Source organism: Moschus berezovskii, chromosome X, assembly GCF_049115385.1.
Source record: "Moschus berezovskii isolate FMDL1 chromosome X, NW_MosBer_1.0, whole genome shotgun sequence".
In the NCBI taxonomy this organism is placed as follows: domain Eukaryota; kingdom Metazoa; phylum Chordata; class Mammalia; order Artiodactyla; family Moschidae; genus Moschus; species Moschus berezovskii.
Genome location: NC_142488.1, coordinates 38,708,314 through 38,728,795, shown reverse-complemented (window position 1 = coordinate 38,728,795; position 20,482 = coordinate 38,708,314). Strand labels below are relative to the sequence as shown.

Genomic DNA, 20,482 nt, shown 5'->3' with positions numbered 1-20,482 from the left:
TAGCTGGAAACACCCTCACCCTCATGAGCTTGGCAGGGGGTTGTGGTGGTGAATACTTGAGTGATTTTAGGATAACTAGTTTTTCTTTCCTGTGCAGTTACCAGCTTCACTATTTATAGTTCAATGAGAGGTGAAAAGAAAAGAAACACTCTATGGAAGTTTACCACTGTAACTGTCAAAGGTATCTTGTGGTGGTAGAAAACACAGCTAAATAGACTCCATCTTCTCAAACATGTTAATTAGAAATGATATGATGATTTTTGCGAAGAAGAGAGACACAGCTAATTCTAAACCCAAGTAGGGTTCCCAGGGGCAAGGCTCTAAAATAACTACATAAGCATGAAGCTTAAAATTTTAATTGGGTAAGTCATAAGCTATAAGACTTAAAAACTAACCCTTAAGCCTTTTACCTTATTAGTGGTCCTTCTTATTCTAATCAGTATTTAATAGTTGCATAGTCACTTTTTTAAACACTATAGGGAAATTTAAGCCTTCCCCACCTGAAGTCTAGTGTGAATTTATCATATTCTGTATAAATTCAACAGTAAGCATAGAAAGTAAAGTGTCTTCCTCATATTGGCAATGAAATCTCAGGAGGTGCAGTGGGAATAAACAAATGTAAAACAAAAAGTTAGTATAACAAAACAGCCAATTATGATCAAAACCCTGTTTAGGTTTTTACAATATAAAATAGACATAGTATTGAAATGACGCAAATTTTGAATCATTATTAACTTTATTTGTCACTCTTTATAGACGTTGGTCCACTTTCACATAAAAATAGGGAGTATCTACTTCCACTTAACATTCTATATAGAACGATTTTGTACCGTAAACCAGAGTAACTTACACAAGGGGAAAAATGACTGAAATCATGCCCCAAGATGTCCCCCCAAATGTTTTTGTGTGTATGATTACAAGTGTCTTAACTCCACAAAGCTAGTTTCTTCTCAGATTAATGTAGTATATGTTTAATATCCACACTTGACCATTCAGATCACCAAAGTTTCAGAAGAGATTTAAAAAAACAGCTATCATCTGTCAATCAGATGCAATTGAAAATGTGAGTGACTGTGTAAGCACATTCACAGTTAATAGCTGCTTGAAGTTAGAAACCTTTTCTTGTTTCAGAGATATTTACATTAAGACATTTACAAATGGTTCATAGTATATAACAGCCCAAATGTCACTTTTAACCTGTCCTGTGTAAGGAAGTTAAATATTTCAAATTCAGTGCATTTTCCCAACATAAATAACACAAACAATGTTTTACATTACAGTGCATATTTCCAAATAGTAAATGGAATGAAATTATATTAAATGGTTATAGCATCGTATTTAAGCATATTATGGAATCTATATCACACAAGTCAACTCACATCAATACTATATAATTCACTCTAAAAGAACATCACAGGCACACACAAGAGAACAAAATTTGATTTTTTATAAATTTGATGTGTACTATCTAGTTTAAACTACACTAAAAGATTTAGTTTAGTGAAATAGCCAATTTTCAAACCCTCTTTCTTTCCAAGTTTGGCATAGGGAAAGTTCAATCCATTCGAATCTTCTGGTTTGTCATCCTATAAATGATGCTATCATATCCAGGATCCATGTTCCAAATATTGTAACAGGTGACAATAAGAGTCAAGGCCAAGCCGATCATTATCCAAAGTACCAGGTTGAAAACCACTGAATATTCAAAATTATATTTATATGCAAGGTTATAGGGAGTTGAGGGGTCCTTCTACAATAAAAGAAAAGACAGAAGAATAATGTTAGGAAATTATCACAATTTGATAGCCATGATTAATTTATCTATCAAACATACTAAGTGGCATAAGAGCTACATATATTAGGAACTAAGAAGGAGGAGCCTTCATGGAGAAGATAAACACTCTTGGTGGAAGCAGAAAGTGGCTCAACTGCTTGAGAAAATTTGGCAATACCAATAAAGCTGACGGTGTGCATATACGGTGATGCAGCCAGTTCATACCCTAGGGAACACTTGTATATGTGTAGGGAGAAATGTACAAGGATGTCTATCAACAGAATGGATAACTGGCACATCCGTGCAGTGGAACATATAGCAGTAAAATGACCTCAACTACTCTATCAGCACGCGTGACTCTTAAATACTGAGCCTTTGCTCAGAGAAAAAACAGTATGATTCCAAACAACATTGTTTCAGCCTAAATGAAGTGAAAGTGTTAGTCACTTAGTCGTATCTGACTCTGCGATCCCATAGACTGTAGCCCACCAGGCTCCTCTGTCCATGGGATTTCCCAGGCAAGAATACTGGAGTGGGTTACCATTTCCTTCTCCAGGGGATCTTCCTAACCCAGGTCTCCTGAATTGCAGGCAGATTCTTTACCATCTGAGCTATCAGGGAAGTCCTTAAGGATAAATACATCTGTATTAAAACTGTAAAGAAAAGCCAAGGAATGGTTAAATAGAGAGCGCAGTTTCCTCTACATGGGGAAGGCAGAGGAACAAGACAAGAGGGAGCTTCAAAGGAACAGGTACTACCTTCAGCTTTAGAGTGTTACATGTTAAAAATTCTTTAACTAGCGTTACATACTTTCGTGTTGTGTGTGTGGAGGGTGTATCCTGCCAGGGAGGTTTTACATTCATTTCTGCTGGGTGGGGGCCACCCCTCTTACCAGCTTAGGACCAGGGTTTGTGTTAATTTCTTGACCCGAGGCTTCCCTAGGAGACAGTCCACCACCCCCAACACATACCCTGCCTGCACAGCACCCAAGTGGCCTTTCTGTCTCCCTTTGCTGGTGTGTGCATGCTAATGTCACTCCAGTCACGTCCGACTCTGCGACCCTATGGACTGTAGCCTGTCAGGCTCCTCTGTCCATGGGATTCTCCAGGTAAGAATACAGGAGTGGGTTGCCATGCCCTCCTCCAGGTGATCTTCCTGACCCACGGTTTGAACCAGTGTCTTTTACGTCTCCTGCATTGGCAGGCAGGTTCTTTGCGACTACCACCACCTGGAAGTCCCCCTTTGCTGGTAGGTAGGCTGTTTTCTTGGAGAAGGAAATGGCAACCCACTCCAGTGTTCTTGCCTGGAGAATCCCAGGGACGGGGCAGCCTGGTGGGCTGCCGTCTATGGGGTCACACAGAGTCGGACACGACTGAAGTGACTTAGCAGCAGCAGCAGCAGGCTGTTTTCTAATCTACCCTCTCATTGTGGGCATGGCCCTTTTGGCATCCCAGCTCCACAAGGAAGTCTCAGTTCCAGTTCCCAACAGACAGCCAGTCCTTGGTAACCCAACTGGCAATATCCTCAGGATACCCTGGTTACTACAGTTCTCCAGTTCCCCTTACTTTCTTGAGAGTTAAACTATGCACTCAAAAGGGTAATTTTTTTTAATCGGCCATTATCTAGATGCTCTGTCATGTGAAAATTTTTCAGTTTGTCTAGCCTGGTGTGCTGTTTTAAACAGAGGTTCTCCCACTCCTATTTAGGATGAAACAATCTCAAACCAGCCATGTCCAGATTGTCCTGGACACACATTACCTTTGAGTATCTCACTCTTCAGTCCCATGGGGCCCAAAGGAGAGTGTCCATAAAAGACTGGGGATCTGACTGCTCTGAGATAAAGCCAGCTATAAATAATATTCTTGGCCACACGATGCTTCGGCTGTGTGCATGTACACTTGTTTTACTAGGGCTGGCACCCTTGCCTACGAGCCTCTAAATGCTTAAAAAGCAAAGTAAGATCCAGGTCAAAAATCTGTAGAATTATAGAGAGTGTACATAGCAGGAAAATCAGAGACCATACCACAAAGACAATGTGCCTCTCAGAAAAGCAGATTCCACAAGTTGAGAGCACCACACTCCTCCTGCACGTCTGACATCTCCTTGTAATACCTGTATTTGAATTATCTCACCAGCTCTGACAGATTTGTTTTTATCCCTAACAAAGTACATTATCTGATTACAACCCCAAAGAACTGAGCATCACTTACAAAACACAATACCTCCATGAATAAGAAACCTGATTGCTCATGCATACTGCCCACAAGTGATACAAGATTTGGTGGGTTTTTTAAGAGTTCATTTTACACTTTTAAAGCATGATCCAAAAATGCACTCACCACTTGTTTTGTCTCAAGGATATTCCTCGTCTTCCTCACAAGGGATGTGTCGAATGATCTGACAGTCACTAACTCTACCACTGCATTCCCACCGTAGAGACTGTACATGTCATCTGCAAACTGAAGCATTATCGGCATTATTAAGAATCTCAAAACACATACTTATTAAAATTTTTGTAAAGCTTCAGCGCACCTACAAGAACAAACACAATTACCTATTGGCTCATGAAATGCAGTCTTAAAATAGGCAAGTCTTAAAGGTTTTGATTATGTTAAAATATTCAGAAAACTTACGATTCAGCTCAAATACTCAGACTAAGAAAGTAGTCACTGAATTTGTTGGCGTATAAATTGGGAGCAGGGAAGTGGAAAAGGAAATCTTTCTAAGTGGTCTCTGGTTAATCACACCTACAGAGGTTTTAACTGAAGCCTCACTGAAGGGCTGCAGGTGAATAACTTCAAGGGCAGAGGAAAAGTAGCATTTACTAGTATCTACTCCATGTCTGGTGCTGTGCCAAGTGTTGTTCTTTGATTATTTTATAGGGTTTAATGGGGACAGCATTTCAGGGAAGATGAAAGTCCTGGCAATGGATGGTGGTACAGCTGCACAACAATGTGAATGTTTTTAGTGCCACAGAACTGTACACTTACAAATAGTTAAATGGTAAATTTAACGTTAGCTATATTTTACCATGATGAAAAGAAAAAAGTACTGTACTAGAGTTATCAATCATTTCCTATGCTGCCTCTGCCAGCATTAGAAAGAGATGATCTCTGGTAATTCTCTGGTGGTCCAATGGTTAAGATTCAGCTCACTGCCAGGGCCCAGGTTCAATCTCTGGTGGGGGAACTAAGATCCTGCAAGCTGTGCTGCACAGCTCAAAGAAGGAAAGACACATTGACATCCCACTATATACCTGTGACCTACCGTCTCCATCCTCAGTCCTCAAAGAAGGTGAGTAAAAGACTTCCATCAGTAGTATTTCACTAAGCAGATTTTCCCATTAGGAAGCGAAAAGTCAAATGGTCATACTCTTAACTGCTCACACCCCATTGATGATTTACCTTTTGCAGAGCATCAATAAGGACCTTAGTGGCATCTCTAAATTGTTCAGAGTCTTCCCCATAATGTTTCCCAATTTCATCCAGGCCTGCTAGCTCCAGTGAGTATAAATCAGGAGAATGATCCTTGGCTAGATGCTTATGTCGAGACAACTTTGAACAAACAAAAGGAAGTGGATAAAGTAATGTCAAACACAGCCAGTTGGCGTTTTACACCTAAGAGGTATAACAGGGGCACCCCAGTGTATCACAATATGGGCTTCCCAGGTTGCTCAGTGGTAAAGATCCACCTGCCAATGCAAGAGATGTGGGTTCGACCCCTGGTTGGGGAAGATCCCCCAGAGGAGGAAATGGCAACCCACTCCAGGATTCTCGCCTGGAGAATCCCATGGACAGAGGACCTTGGTGGGCTACAGTCCATGGGCCCACAAAGCGTCAGATACGACTGTGTGACTGAGCATGCATGCACGGACCACAATATACAAAGTCTGGGAGGGTGGCAAATGGAACTGGTTAAAATGGGAGTTTCTGAAATCTAACACAGATCTTAAATTTTTAGAAGCAATTATAGTACAAACTTGTTTTAAAATTTCTTAAAAACCTCAGATATGGGCCAGGGTATAAGAGAGCAGGTGGGTGGACCAGTCTGATCCTAGAGAGAGACAAGCCATCATTGCTTACCTCCCACACCACTAGCACTACACTTCCACGCTCCCCAAACCAACCCCATTGAGAGTTTGGGCAACAACTGTAGAAGACAGCACACAGGTTAAGTTTTTCTATTTCATCATAGGATTAAAAAAAAAAAACAACATTCACCCCCCCACACCAAAAAAGAACATATACAGGCATGTTTATTCCCTTCCTGACTTGGTTGACAGCAGTTAGTCAAAACTGTATTTTCTATTGAGGTCTATTTTAGACCCAAAGATAAAGATACAGTAATTAACTCTTAATATCTGAGAAGAAATCAACAGGTCAGGACTATAGCCAGGGAGGCCTTACTCCTAGGCCTGTGTACTTGGAATATCGCTCCTAAAAGTAAAAATGCAGAGTAATGTGTTAACATGCTGCTGCTGCTGCTGCTAAGTCACTTCAGTCGTGTCCGACTCTGTGTGACCCCCTAGACGGAAGCCCACCAGGCTCCCCCATCCCTGGGATTCTCCAGGCAAGAACACTGGAGTGGGTTGCCATTTCCTTAAGGTGAGTTCAAAATCCCCACCACCACCACTAATTTCTCAACTTCCATGGAATCATAAATCTAAGGCACATGTAAACTTTTTGATTGGTTTCATTACCATTCAAGGAATCTCTAGAAATGTCTTCTGAAGCCAGAATAAATGGAACTGACAAATGAGAGTAGCCTACTTACCAAACTTGAAATATCACGTAGCACTTGCAGTTCAGAAAGAAAAAGGAGATCAACCTACAGAGAGCAGAAAGAAATGAGCATGATCTTAAATATGCATCCAAGATCTGTATTTGCCATCTATCAAGCAAGGCACAGGATGTAACAGATATTAAATATATGAGTGAATTTATGCAACTGTCCTCCATTTGCTAGGTTCATTTCAATTGAAAATGCTTATAGAATAGTACTTCCTAACAAAATGGTGATGTTATTCTCCAGCACAGCGACTACCTCTCAGTAACTTTATTTTTGATAAAGCCATGATAAAGCATCCAAACTCTAAAGTGGTTTTCCCTCAGGGCATCAGAATATTCTGGCGCACTGCAACAAGGTCTTGCCAATAACCTCATTTGCTCACATCCCTTGAAGAATAAAAGGCGGTAGTCCTGGTCATCCAGAGTAGGTGAAGAGAGGCTACCACAAAGGTGGCATGCCGTGTGGTTAAGAGGGTGCATGAACAGGTGAACAGGTGGTAAAGCTGACATACAGGAGTCAAAGGAAGGGTAGCACCCTACACTGGACAGTTGAGAATGAATAGAAAAATGAGGCAATACACCAGAAGAGGCAGTGAATAATAGCTCCCGCATTACCAGATCTACCCAGTTCCACCCACTACTAAAGTAGTTACTGTGATTTCTGGCCTGTCAGGATTAATTGGTGGCAACCCTTGCTCTAGTGTGTCATACTATTTACTATAGCTCAGCTCACAAAGAGTTCATGAGAATCATTTTTTTAAAATTACACTAAAGGAAAAAAAGAATCTACTCCAGCAGGAAGCTTGTAAAACTTTTCATTTTCTAAAATTTCAAGTTTGCTCTAAAGTCAGAGGCATGAGAAATTAGTAATATTCATTTATTGATTCAATGGCTACACTACTTACTTCATTGTTTCTACTCAGAGAATTGAGGGGAAGTGAAGTGAGAACAGAGTTTTCTTGAAACAGTCGATTGCGGAGCTGTCTAAGCGTTACTGAGAGATCTTCAAAAACTGAGTTTGCCTTCCCCACCATGTACACTCTCTGGAAGAAGAATCCAAAATTGTATTATATTCTGAAGATTAATTCCAATATACCAAGGTCTATCAGCATTTTTCATAAAATTCATTTTAAATTTTCATTAAATACTGAGAGCTTATTTTTCAAAGCATTTAAAATAAAAACTATCACAACTTACTTCCTCACTGGGAGCCAACTGCAAAACCACAGGAGTTTCTTCAGAAAATAAGGAGTGAATGGAATTTGCCACGCTGTCAAGACTAAAAGGAACTGCCTGAAATTTAAGAGTGAGACCTTAATTATTATCTGAACCCAAATAGGAAGAAAAATCATTTAAATAGTATTAAAAAGGGAGCCTTAAAAAAAAGTACCAGCATTTTCTATGGAAACTTAAAAGACCCAAATCATATCCAAATACAAAGAACCTGTTTGAGGATACTCAAGATTAAACAGCCCCTAGTGGGCCAATCGGAGAAGGCAATGGCAAGCCACTCCAGTACTATTGCCTAGAAAATCCCATGGATGGAGGAACCTGGTAGGCTGCAGTCCGTGGGGTCGCTAAGGGTCGGACACGACTGAGCGACTCCCTTTCACTTTTCACTTTCACATATTGGAGAAGGAAATGGCAACCCACTCCAGTGTTCTTGCCTGGAGAATCCCAGGGACGGGGGAGCCTGGTGGGCTTCCGTCTATGGGGTCACACAGAGTCGGATACGACTGAAGTGACTTAGCAGCAGCAGCAGCAGTGGGCCAATGCACTCCAGTACTCTCGCCTGGAAAATCCCATGGACGGAGGAGCCTGGTAGGCTGCAGTCCATGGGGTCGCAGAGTCGGACACGACTGAAGCAACTTAGCAGCAGCAGCGGGCCAATGAGTTTGTGTCTCCAAATTGCTTAAAAAACTTGCAAAATTAAGGACAAAACACTATCTTGTGCAAAGCATCACTTTCAGGTGATCATGCGTGTGCTCAGCCCCTCAGTCGAGTCCAACTCTTTGCGACCTCATGGACTGTAACCCACCAGGCTCCTCTGTCCATGGAATTCTCCAGGCAAAAATACTGGAGTGGGTTGCCATTTCCTCCTCCAGGGGATCCTCCTGACCCAGGGATCAAACCCATGTCTCTGGCATCTCCTGTACTGGCAGGCAGGTTCAGTTGGTCATTCAGGTATTTTTTTAGCAGGAACACATTTTGTTTCAATATTGATAAAATGTGCCATAATGAATGTATACTCTACAATAATTTAACTTGCATTTAAGAGGTGAAGGGAATTTGAGGACTTGAATTTGATTGAAAGAAACAGACCTCATTTTTCATTTCAAAACTTTAAAAATGTTTAAGGGATGGGAGGGAGGTTCAAGAGGGAGGGGACATACATCTATCTATGGTTGATTCATGGTGATGTAGAAACCAATACAACATTGTAAAGCAATTATTCTCCAATTCAAAATATATAAAAATTTAAAAATAATTTTTAAAAAAGGAAAAAAATGTTTAATGAGGTGTAGGGTTTAGTCTTCAGATAGACTGAAGATTCTTAGGCAAGGGACAAAGTATGTCACAAGAAATTTGAATGTGAAATTTACCTTGGGACCACATGGTATTAATAAAGTGAAATTAGCAATTGTGATAAAATGTACTTTTCCCCTGAATTTCTTGTTAAAGTGTAACATACATATGGGGCTTCCCAGGTAGCTCAGTGCTAAAGAATCTGCCTACCAATGTCGGAGACACAGGGTTTGATCCCTGGGTCGGGACGATTCCCCTGTTGAAAAAAATGGCAGCCCACTCCGGTATTCTTGCCAAGAAAATCCCCATGGACAGAGAAGACTTGTGGGCTACAGTCCCATGGGGTCACAAACAGTTGGACACAACTGATCACACACGCACACAACATACATATAATATGGTGCATAAATCTTGGCTTAACAGTTCAGGGGATATTTATAAATGGATATTCATATAGCCCCACCAGATCAAAATAAAACATCAGCACCCTACAAGCCTCTCTACCCACTCCCTCCACCCCCAAGGGTAATCAAAATTCTGACTTCTACTCCCACAGACCTCTTTCTGCCCCCACATTATGTTTTAAAAGAGATAATGGTAATTTTTCCCTCAAAAAGTATTTTATTCTCATCATTATTAAAACAAGCAATAGAGTAGCAATGTTTTTGTTTTAATGGAGATTTCTCAGAGTGATTTTTTTCAGTACTTTCTTTTACTATTAAAAGGTTCATAAGGAGCACGTTAATGTGGGTCAGGCAGAAATAAATGTGTTTAGTAACTGTGAAATGAAATTAATTTTTCTCTCTTACTCAATGCATATCAACTCTTCCCCAGATTCTCTTAAAATAAGTTAAAATGATTAAATGAAGAAGGGGAAGAGAGTTCCAACTTGCAAAAGCATCCTTTTTATAAGCATCCCGAGTCAGCCACAAATGTGCTCCCTTTGCAATCTCACAGTCAACTTCCTTGGGCTTTGGAAGGAATTTGAGAACACGTAACACAAACTCTCCAGCCTCATTTCACCTCAGTGGCATTCATGGCAGGAAAGTTGAAGATTAAAGGTGACATGTCCATAGCAATCAAACTGGAGAAGCTACTGAGTCAGGTGAACGCCAAACTGGGAAGGAAAAGAGGATACAGAGCCGCTAAACTGGAAAAGGAAAAAAAGCTCATGCTTAAAACTGTATTATAAGGATATGCATGTTTGTCCTAGAGAAAACAGAAATTCTGTATCTATAGGACTTGAAAATAATGGTAACAGCTAGCTAATCAAATAGAAGCTTCATTAAGTGGAATTCTAAAGCTTTTGTTTGTTTTGGGATGGATTTTTTCCCTTAGAGGCAATCAGTCAGGGTCAAGCAGTAACATGAGCTCTTTTCAGTTTCTACTCATGAGGCTACTCTTTTTAAAATGTTTAATTTCGGATTGTAGGCTAATGAAAATCTGAAGGGTATTTCGGATTTTTAAATATATTTTTTAAAAGAGATCTTCTACAGTGATTTTCACAGAAAATCACACACAGCGAGCTACTTAATAATCTTTGTGAAGACTAAGAAAAATGTTTGGGTACTTCAAAATCTCTGCTGTAGTTTTCTCAACCCATGAATTATTTAGGATTGTGTCTGTTCCAGTATCTTTTCTTATTGACTTTTAAAAAATTTTATACACATGCCACTTAAGAGACCAGCAGTTCTATAAGATATTTTATGAAAATAAGTTTGCCCGTTTCCTATTCCTCTGAGGTACTCACTCTCTTTCCTCCATCTTTTTTCCTCACTTCAAGTTAACTTTTTTCAGTTTTATTGAGATAATTGACATACATCACTGTATAAGTTTAAGATAGATGACATAATCATTGTGAAATTATTACCACAGTAATAATTATCATCATCATACAGATACCAAAAAGAGAGCAAAAAAGAAAATTTTTTTCCTTGTGATGAGAACTTAGAATTTACTCTTTTGACAGCTTTCATGTGTGTCACACAGCAGTGTTAACTACACTCATCATGCTGACAACATGACGTCTTTCGTACCTACCTGTAGCGTTCACTTTCAAATCCTTTGTTTCCTTTTCTTTCTACCACCATCTCTAAATAATGCGTTTATATTGCTACATCTTGATTTTTCAATTTTAGGCATTACCTATTTAGGCATTATAGAAGAGGAGGATTTAGCTCTCCCACATCACTAACCAGAGCCCTATCTCCTTACACGCAGTTTCTCTCTCTGCACCGTTCCAATAGTTATATCATAAATCATTTTATTATGTCTATTTAAACAGTATTCTCAGCCTAGCTTCATACTGTGCAATTACTGCTTTTCCCTTCTTGCACTTCTCATCCCCAATGGCAATGATGAGGAATCTGCTACCATTTTACTCTCATTCCTTTGTCACGACACTATCTTTTCTCTCTGGTAAGACTGTCGTGTCCTGGATGGGTCTTCAGTTTCACTCATATTTAGGTGCTGATTTGACTTTAGCCCACCCCAGCGTGCTCTAAACCTGAGGCCTCATACTCTGTGTTTGTTCCTATCATTTGCAGTCATTTTTTAAAAGTATCGCTTTAGTTTTTTTTTTTTTCAGGTTTAACTGCATTGTGGTCAGAGAAGGTGGTTTATATGATACTGACCGTATCTGTTGAGCTTTGCCTTGTGGCCTAGTGCATGGTCATATTTTGGGTAAACACGTCATGTGCTTGGAGATAATGTATACTAGACCACAGGAAAAGTCTGAAAAACACCCCCCTCCCAAATCAGCATCGTATATACCAGTGTTATAATGCAATGCAATTAGAAACTGAATAATTAAAAATTATCCTGAAAGAACCCACATGTTAAATAACTCATGGGTTAACGAAATCAACATAAATTACAAAATATTTTTAAGTGGAAATGAAAGTACCGCATCTCAAAAATAACTTTAAACTACCTGTAGTTTCTAGTCATTCCTTTAACTTTCTGACTATTTTAATATATGTATGTATTTTCAAGCCTCTTTTTGAGACTAGTTTTTATCTGTAGCTCTAGGGGGATGAATTGTGTTTGTTGGGCCTGCTAACTTTCTCATGGCATTTCTTTCCCTTCAAGTGTTTGGTAAATTCAGCTCAATTCTTTTTTTTACCGAAACAGCCCTGGATTGTGGACATATCTGACTGGGGTGGATTGTGTGAATTTGAAGCAGCTAACTGCACAGTATAAGCCCATAGTTCAGATTTCTCATAGGGGGCTCTTTGGGTTCCACAGCTAAGGGTGGCAAGCCAGTTCCTCTGTGGTAGCCCTGGGGCAGCTGGGGGTTCCTTTCAAGACAGCATTTTTATAGCCCCTGGCTTTCTGTAAGGAACACAATTTCACCTTCAGCTCCTGCTCATCACTGTGGCTTCTACATTTTCTATTCATATCTTGCACCTGTGTGTATCCCTTTCTTGCTTTCAATTTTAGTTATACATGTAAAGATGTTTGCCTACTTCCATATGCTTACAGTAGAAGGAGGGCCTTTCACAACAGTTCAGTCGGCCATATTGCCTGAAAAGCCAGTAAAGGCATAAATGAGTCAGCAAGACTGCCCCCAATCTTTTCCTTACCAAAAGAAATGATAAAATTCTGAATGGAAGGTGATGAAATAATGCCCAAGAATATGTCAACAGGTTACACCCTCAATTGGTTTCTCTTTTTCAATCCTCTGACTATTCTCAGAGTGGGGCAATTTCTTGACCTCTTACCTTAGAAAGTACTCTCATGCATAGCAAGCAGCCAAGTTTCAATCAATTTGCAACCATCATATAATTAAAAAAAAACGAAACTGCATTTTACTTATCAGGGCATTAAAAGAAAGATGAGTGCTTAGAACACAATCCATAATGACAGCTGACAAGACAAAATGTTAAATGCATCCCTTTAATTCTTTATAGTAAATACTCACATTCTCCAAAGGGTACGAAATGACACTGCCTGCGGGTAGAGCAAGCTTGTCCACTCCTTTCACCATCACCATAACAGTAGCCCGAGGACGGTGGAATAGGTTACCTACTGCAAGGCCCGGCCAAGAAAGGTCCTGCACATTGAAAAGCATGAAACTGTGCTTAATTATCAATCCAGGAAACCATTTCCCCAGTAACATCTGACAAGCAGAATTAAGGGGTTCTGGGATGATACCAGCAATGAAAACCCATAGGGACAGCAAACGTCTTATTTAAGGCAGTAGCTGCAGTCTCCTAATTGAGGATGCTGAGTTCTACCTTCTTCATTTTAACTGCCACAGACTTGAAACAGTAAAGTCTAATAATAAGTCATCTCAAACCTTCTGTGGAAAAAAGCAGGCAAGTGAACAAAATGTAGGTACTTTCCAAATTCCAGATTATGAAATACTTTCTCCTCCATGTAACTGGATATTTTCTTCCCTCACGTCATTCTTTGCCCTTATCTACTACAATGTCACGTTTCTCTTTCACAGTGACACAGCAAGACTACCATTAAAACATTCTCTTTAGACTAAGCACTTTACAAATAAAATTCCTGCTGAAAGTGACTTGTAGTTTATTAATAATTATTTCTAAAGGTTATTTTGACAGCCATTTGTAGTCAAAATTAAGTTTGTAAGGAACAAGGTTCGGAGAAGGCAATGGCAAGCCACTCCAGTACTATTGCCTAGAAAATCCCATGGATGGAGGAGCCTGGTAGGCTGCAGTCCGTGGGGTCGCTAAGGGTCGGACACGACTGAGCGACTTCACTTTCACTTTTCACTTTCCACTTCCACACATTGGAGAAGGAAATGGCAACCCACTCCAGTGTTCTTGCCTGGAGAATCCCAGGGACGGGGGAGCCTGGTGGGACACGACTGAAGTGACTTAGCAGCAGCAGCAGCAGCAGCAGCAAGGAACAAGGTACAAATTTCATACTTAAATGTAAACAACCAGTCACGTTCATGCAAGGAGCTCCACCCAGAGGCCCAACCTAGAGGCAGTTCCTGTGCACAGCTTCTGGTTTCAAGGTCACTCAGGACCTAGGAAGAACATTTCTCTGAGTGACTGATGATGTCTACTGCTGCTGATGCTAAGTCACTTCAGTCGTGTCCGACTCTGTGTGACCCCATAGACGGCAGCCCACCAGGCTCCCCCGTCCCTGGGATTCTCCAGGCAAGAACACTGGAGTGGGTTGCCATTTCCTTCTCCGATGATGTCTAGAGACCACCTCAAAAGCATCAAACCTTAAAGTGGAAGGAGACAGGGAGATAGAACAAACTCCATCTCCTTTCTGCCAGCCCTGAGCTTTAAGCTCCCTCATGTTGACTGGATCTAGGCCCTCTCCGCAACAATCACACATAAGCAGTCGGTTACTACAACAGGTTATGACTACTGACCACATTATTTTCCTAAACTCAGGTAAGATGCATATACATTGCATCATTCATAATAAATTACAATGGGCTGAATGCTTGTGTCCCCTCAAAACTCATGTTGAAATCCTAACCCCCCAATGTGATGGTATTAGGAGGAGGGGCCTGAGGGAGGGAACTAGGTCATGAGGATGGAATCCTTATAAATGGGATTGCTGCTACTGCTGCTAAGTCGCTTCAGTCGTGTCCGACTCTGTGCGACCCCACAGACGGCAGCCCACCAGGCTCCGCCATCCCTGGGATTCTCCAGGCAAGAACACTGGAGTGGGTTGCCATTTCCTTAGACCTCTTATAAAGGGGACTCCAGAGGGCTCTCTCTACCACATACAATAAGAAGTTGGCACTCTGCAACCTGGAGAGGACCTTCACCATGCTGGCACCCTGATCTTGGACTTCCAGCCCCTAGAACTGGAAGAAATAAGTGTTGTTTATAAAACACCCAGTCTGTGGTACTTTGTAATAGCAGCCTAAACTAAGACATAAATCTATCACATGTACTGCAAAAAACCAATAAATTTATACATCCTATTAACAGTAGGACAGATGCATTCTCTAATATAAAGGACGTCACTACTATGAATAAACGATTACATGGTTAGTGTTTTATAATGATTTTCTTTCATAACCAAGCTTGGAACACTTACCTAAAATCTCCCTGGCTACAAATAAATTTTTTACTTTTATAATCTGTACCTATGTTTGCCTGCTGCTTTCTTGCTCTATTAACAGAAATTAGCAAAAATCCTTTCAGAAGCAGCTCCAGATATTTTTTAAAAATACACATACTTCTTTCACAGAGAAGCCCATGGACAATGCGGCTACGTCTGGGATTCGCTCTCCTGAAATAGGCCAATTTCCATTCCGGAAAACAACAGACCCTGGTGATCTTAATATACTGAATTCGTTCCCTAAGACACCTGAAAAGAAAACAGATTAATAATCAGCATCACAAATTTCTGCAACCATGCTGAAAAATGTTAAATACATACTTTCCCATTCTCCATTGACTTAGCATACTAAATGTTGAATGGACAAAATGCTGAATCCTAAACATCAATAAATTCTTTTAGAAAGTATCACTGCAAGAATTTAAGTCCATACCTTCTGCTATAGCAAAGCAATGAAACAGGATTCACATAATGATGTAGATGCCTTCCTGCAGATGGCCCCTAATCAGGGGCATGTGACAATTTGGCAAGAATTAGAAATCAGTAGCATTTCTCCAGATTTTCAAGAACAAAAACCAAAACCCTGACCCCGACTAGAAAGGAAGAAAATTAACTTGAAATCTCTAAGTTATTTCTACCACCGATTCTCTCTTCAAAATGCAAATTCAAAAAATTTCTAGTATATCACTCTGAAATTTCAGCCAGTTAGTCTATCTTAGGATAGATCCTAGCTTTCCTTATGTCCCACAGGCAAAGCTAGTGAAATGAGAACTGTCAAATGGGGGGTACACATTACCAGTTAGAAGGTATAATACTTCAGACCGTAGAAACAAAGTCCGGGACACAGTATTTACAACGAACATATCAAGAGGCTGAGAAAAGGTAGACTCCTATACCAAGAAACTGCTGCTTCATGCAGGCATCACCATGATACCTGAAAGGTCACCCATCCTCTATCTGAACACGACTAGTGAACGGAGACGCCACCTCAACCTGCATTTGCCAGTAATCATCTCCATAGTCCCAACATTCTAATCCTTTACGAAGCATAAGAAGTTGGCTTCCCAACTTGGCACAGACCCTGTACCGGAAGTTAGGTGGCTGTATGGCTGGGGGCATAAAAAGCTGGCCCTGCACAATACGAGTCCCATGAGGGCAGGGGTTTCGGTTTGTCTTGTTCACACAATAGCCCCAGGGTTGAGAACAGTGCCTGGCACACTGGTGCTCCATAAATACTTGTTGAGAGAGTGAATGAATGAAGCTACATCTTGCCTAGCCCTTTTCCCTCTCAACTGGCTCTTTTATTTGCGCACAACTTGTAGGGTGCTCCCATTCTAAAATCCAAACCACAGAAACTCTCCTTTGGTCCTACCAGCTCCCTCCTGCCTCTGCTTCCCTTCAGATGAAGAACCACCTTGGAAGAGCAGGCAGCCACCACCTGGCTCCTCTGCTTCTTTATCTCCTATATGCGACCTAACCCACAGCTTCTGACCCCACCACGCCACTGAAAGGACTCACTAAATCCCAGAGACAGTTTGCAACCCTCCATTTATGTAACTTCCCAAGGCGGCTGATTCTGGCAACTGTGTCCCTGAAACTCCTGCCCTGATTTCCCTAAGCCTGGGCCCCTGGTTTTCCTCCCAGTCCCTCTGGCTGCTTTTCTCCCCAGTTTCTTCCCCTTCCTCTCCTTTAAAGCAGCGACATGCAAACTTGTTAGATTTCAACCCTTCCAGTACGAAGCTTGAAAGTATTCCCAATATACATATGTCTACTTAAAAAGTATACATTCGCAAATTATAATGTAACAGTGAATTCATAATATATTAGGAAGCACACTCCACTTTGGAGATCTGCGGCTCCATTCTTGACCCCCACTGCTTCCTGTTCTACGTTGGCTTCCCCCCCTGCCTGAACCCATCTACTCCCTAAGGCTCCAAACACCAAAAACACACTCATGGTTCCCAGATTTTCATTTTTAGCCTGGATTCCCCTTAAGCCTTCTGCCTAGATATCCAGCAGTCTGCTGAGCATTTCCTTTCACATTCAATGAGTGCTTCAAACACAACAGGTTCAGAACTGAACTTGCCATTTTCCCACACACGCCTGCTGTATTCTCTGTATCAAAGGATGACGCCACCTTCCAGCCAGCTGCTTGAATTAATCATCTTTAAACCCTTCCTCAGCACCACAGCTCATCAACCTCAGAGTTCTGTCCATCTTTTCTTATCTCCCGAGCCCTTTCCCCTCCACGTCCAGGGCCCTCCTCAGGCCCTCCTCAGGCTAGACAGAACAGGCCTCCTTGTGACCGGTCATGCCACTTTCTGATCCAGTCTTCCCAGCACCTTTTCAAACTACAGATCTGAACGTTCAACCTTCAGCTCAACCACCTTCACTCAGTGCCCAGAGCCTGAGACAAAATCCAAAACATAAACACCCAAGGCACTTCACCACCCTTGCTATGGAATCTCTGCAACTTTAACTCCTATACGTTTCAGCTCCACCAAACTCGTTGCTCTTTTGCTCTCACATCTCTGTGCTTTTACACATACTATTCTGTCAAAAAAGCCTTTTCTTCCCACCCAAACTGTTCACACATTTACCTGTGAGGCACCTGGCCTAGGGAAATTTCCCCCAGACTCCCCAATCTGGGCTAGAGGTTGAGAAGCCTTCCCTTTGGGAACGCCCACCATACTGTGTTGTCATCTCTGAATGAAGATGAAATCATCATGTAAAAAGCTAAACAGGTCCTACTTTTGACCTCTGAAGTATCCCTGACCAAATCAAATCCTTCTTCAACATGACATCCCTTCACATTCCATGTGTTCACCCTTGGCCTTTCCCCTCCAAGCTAACCATCTGAATTGTTTTTCCAAATACTCCTCATGACCTGGTATTCACTTCTAGTTCACTTCTACTCTCTCCCTGGTTTGGTATCGCCATTTTAAATGACATATTTTTTCCTCAAATAGAGAAGTCAGATCTCTTAAAAGATGTTTTCCATTAAGTCACATTTAGTCACTGTGGAAAACAGTAATTTAACCTCATCTGACAAGACCACAAGAGTGAAGAAGCTGACAGGATAAGATTCTTGGTCTATATGAACTAGACTTTTCTAGTTAGGAAAGCAGGTTCAAACCATGTACAGAAGCAATTATTTGCCTCAGACCAAAACTTAACAAAACCCCCCCAAACCTCACTGATCACAGGAAGATCAATTATAACATTAAAACATGAATTTCAGCAAGATGTTCAGTTAAATCACAGTATTAAAGGGAAGATCTTTACATTTCCAAAACCAAGTTTAAAAAATTAAATTCTCTTGAAGTACCCAACTAGACAGATCAGAACGACCTTGCCAGAGCCAAAAGGAACAATACAACTCTAAAATTCTACGGTCATGAAAACAAGCCAACTATCATCAACACAACACTGGGCACCTCCAGGGATGGAGAAGACCTGTAGGCTTCAAAAACATCAAAGGTCTGTATCTCCATGTAAAATTAAACCACCATTCCCACAATGAAGTGTCTCAGCACTTCACAGAGCAGCGGCACAGGCCGTCTACAGATTTTTAACCTCTAGGTTTTAAATTGGCACACTGGGGAACAGGGACCCATTCCTCCAAACTGCTCTCGATGTGGTCTCATGATCACCGCTCTCCCTGCCCCTGGTTCCAGCACCCATCACTGCCACATTGTCACACCTGTGCCGCAACAGGCACAGCAGGAAAGGCCTATGCTTTGGGGCCCACTGATCTAGGTTCAATCTCAGGATTGCTGCTTACCACTTGTGTGCTGTGGGGTAATTTATCTAGGCTTGACCGCTCTCCTAAGGACTGATGCAAAATTAAATTACTTACATGATACACGGTAAGAGGCCAAATAGGAACTGACTGGCATTCCGCTTGCTGAATATTGGGGAACCTAGATTCACGGAGAAAGCTACCATTTGACATGTGACCCCCAAGAACGTGACTCATGTCTTAGTTTCCAAATCCTTAAAATTGAGAACTACTGCAAACTTTCTGGAGAGGTACTTGGACTTCTCCTTGAGAAAATAATCACACAAAAACAATTATTAATGCTCCACTTCCAACTTTCGTATCCTGAAACCGTGGGGAGGGGGAGGGGGGATTTCACCAATTACTGATGACAACTGCTAGAAATGAAGACACCAAAAACTGCCAAGAAAAGCAGCAGCGGAGGGCAGCTGGGACGTCGGCCTCTTCGCAAAGGGCTGCGGCTCATCAGCTGATTGAGAAATGCATCCCGCTCCTCCGAAGCGCCTCCCGAGGCGGAAGAAGCCAGAGTGAGACAGCGGGACGCGCCTTTCTCGCAGAGGCGGAAGGTGCCCCAACGCAAGCCAGCCCCGCCCCGCCCGGCCCAGTCCCTGCAAGCCCGCCAGGCCGCGCCGCCGCAGGCTGGCCCAGAGACAAGACCGGCTGGGGCAAGGCCACCGCCGGCTGCCCGCACTGCGGCACCCGCCGCACTGCCCACTGCCGCCCACCCTTGGCTGCCCGCGACCCCCGAGCCCGGCGGCCCTCGGAGCTGCCTCGCGGGGCGCGCCCCGCCCGCTCCCGGGTCCTCACCCGTCACCGAGAAGGACAGGAGCACGACGAGCACAGCCATGGTTCCGCGGCGGTGCAGCAGCGCAAGGCTACGCGGAGCTGGCCAGCAGGACGCCAGCGACCAGCGCAGCACGAGGGGCAGAAGCGCTCCGGCTCGCCCCGGCTCCCAGAGCCCGCCCTGTCGTCGCCTCCGCGGGGACGGTCGCCGCCGTCTCCACCAATCCCTAGCTACGCCGCGGAACGTCGCTTGGGAAACGTCAGCGTGATGGGAGGAGCCTCACATGATGGATGGAAGGCCCTACCAATGGCAGGCCACGATCGCCGAGGCGGGCAGGCCCTCCCCCGGCCCGTGACGAAGGGTCATGAGATGGAGGGTAGGGCTGGGGATCGGGGGCGAAGGGGGAAGGACGGAACTTGTCAAGGGGTGCAGAGAGCCCCAGAGAGACCACATGGTGGGGCTGCCTCCCGGGTGTGGACCCTTTCGCGAGGCTTGAGTGACAGTCCCCTACCAGGGTGTCCGTCTGTCGCGGTCGCGTGGTCCCGCCCCGCGAGGGGTGCAGCTGTGAAAGCTGCAAGGCTGGTTTGGGTTTCGCTCTAACAATTACACAGATGCTGAGCACCTGCTTGGAGGAAGCCAGGCGCCGCGGGAAATCCCAGCACTCCAAGGAGGGGTGCCAGATAAACTACAGGACGCCCAGTTACGTTTGAATTTCAGATACACAACGAATAATTTTTAGGATAAACGTCGTGAATATTTCATGGGAC

The 20,482-nt window shown here is 42.6% G+C and overlaps 1 protein-coding gene across 1 annotated transcript; it reads right to left on the bottom strand.

The window, feature by feature from the left end:
* Positions 1-717: 717 nt before the first annotated feature.
* ATP6AP2 (ATPase H+ transporting accessory protein 2) lies at positions 718-19,928 on the bottom strand. Its single transcript, XM_055438652.2, has 9 exons — positions 19,739-19,928; positions 15,269-15,399; positions 13,010-13,141; positions 7,759-7,854; positions 7,467-7,604; positions 6,548-6,601; positions 5,179-5,328; positions 4,114-4,233; positions 718-1,750 (listed from the first exon to the last, which is right to left on the bottom strand). The coding sequence occupies exons 1-9, from the start codon at positions 19,776-19,778 to the stop codon at positions 1,556-1,558; spliced, it is 1,056 nt and encodes a 351-aa protein (XP_055294627.2). The 5' UTR covers positions 19,779-19,928; the 3' UTR covers positions 718-1,555.
* Positions 19,929-20,482: the final 554 nt, after the last annotated feature.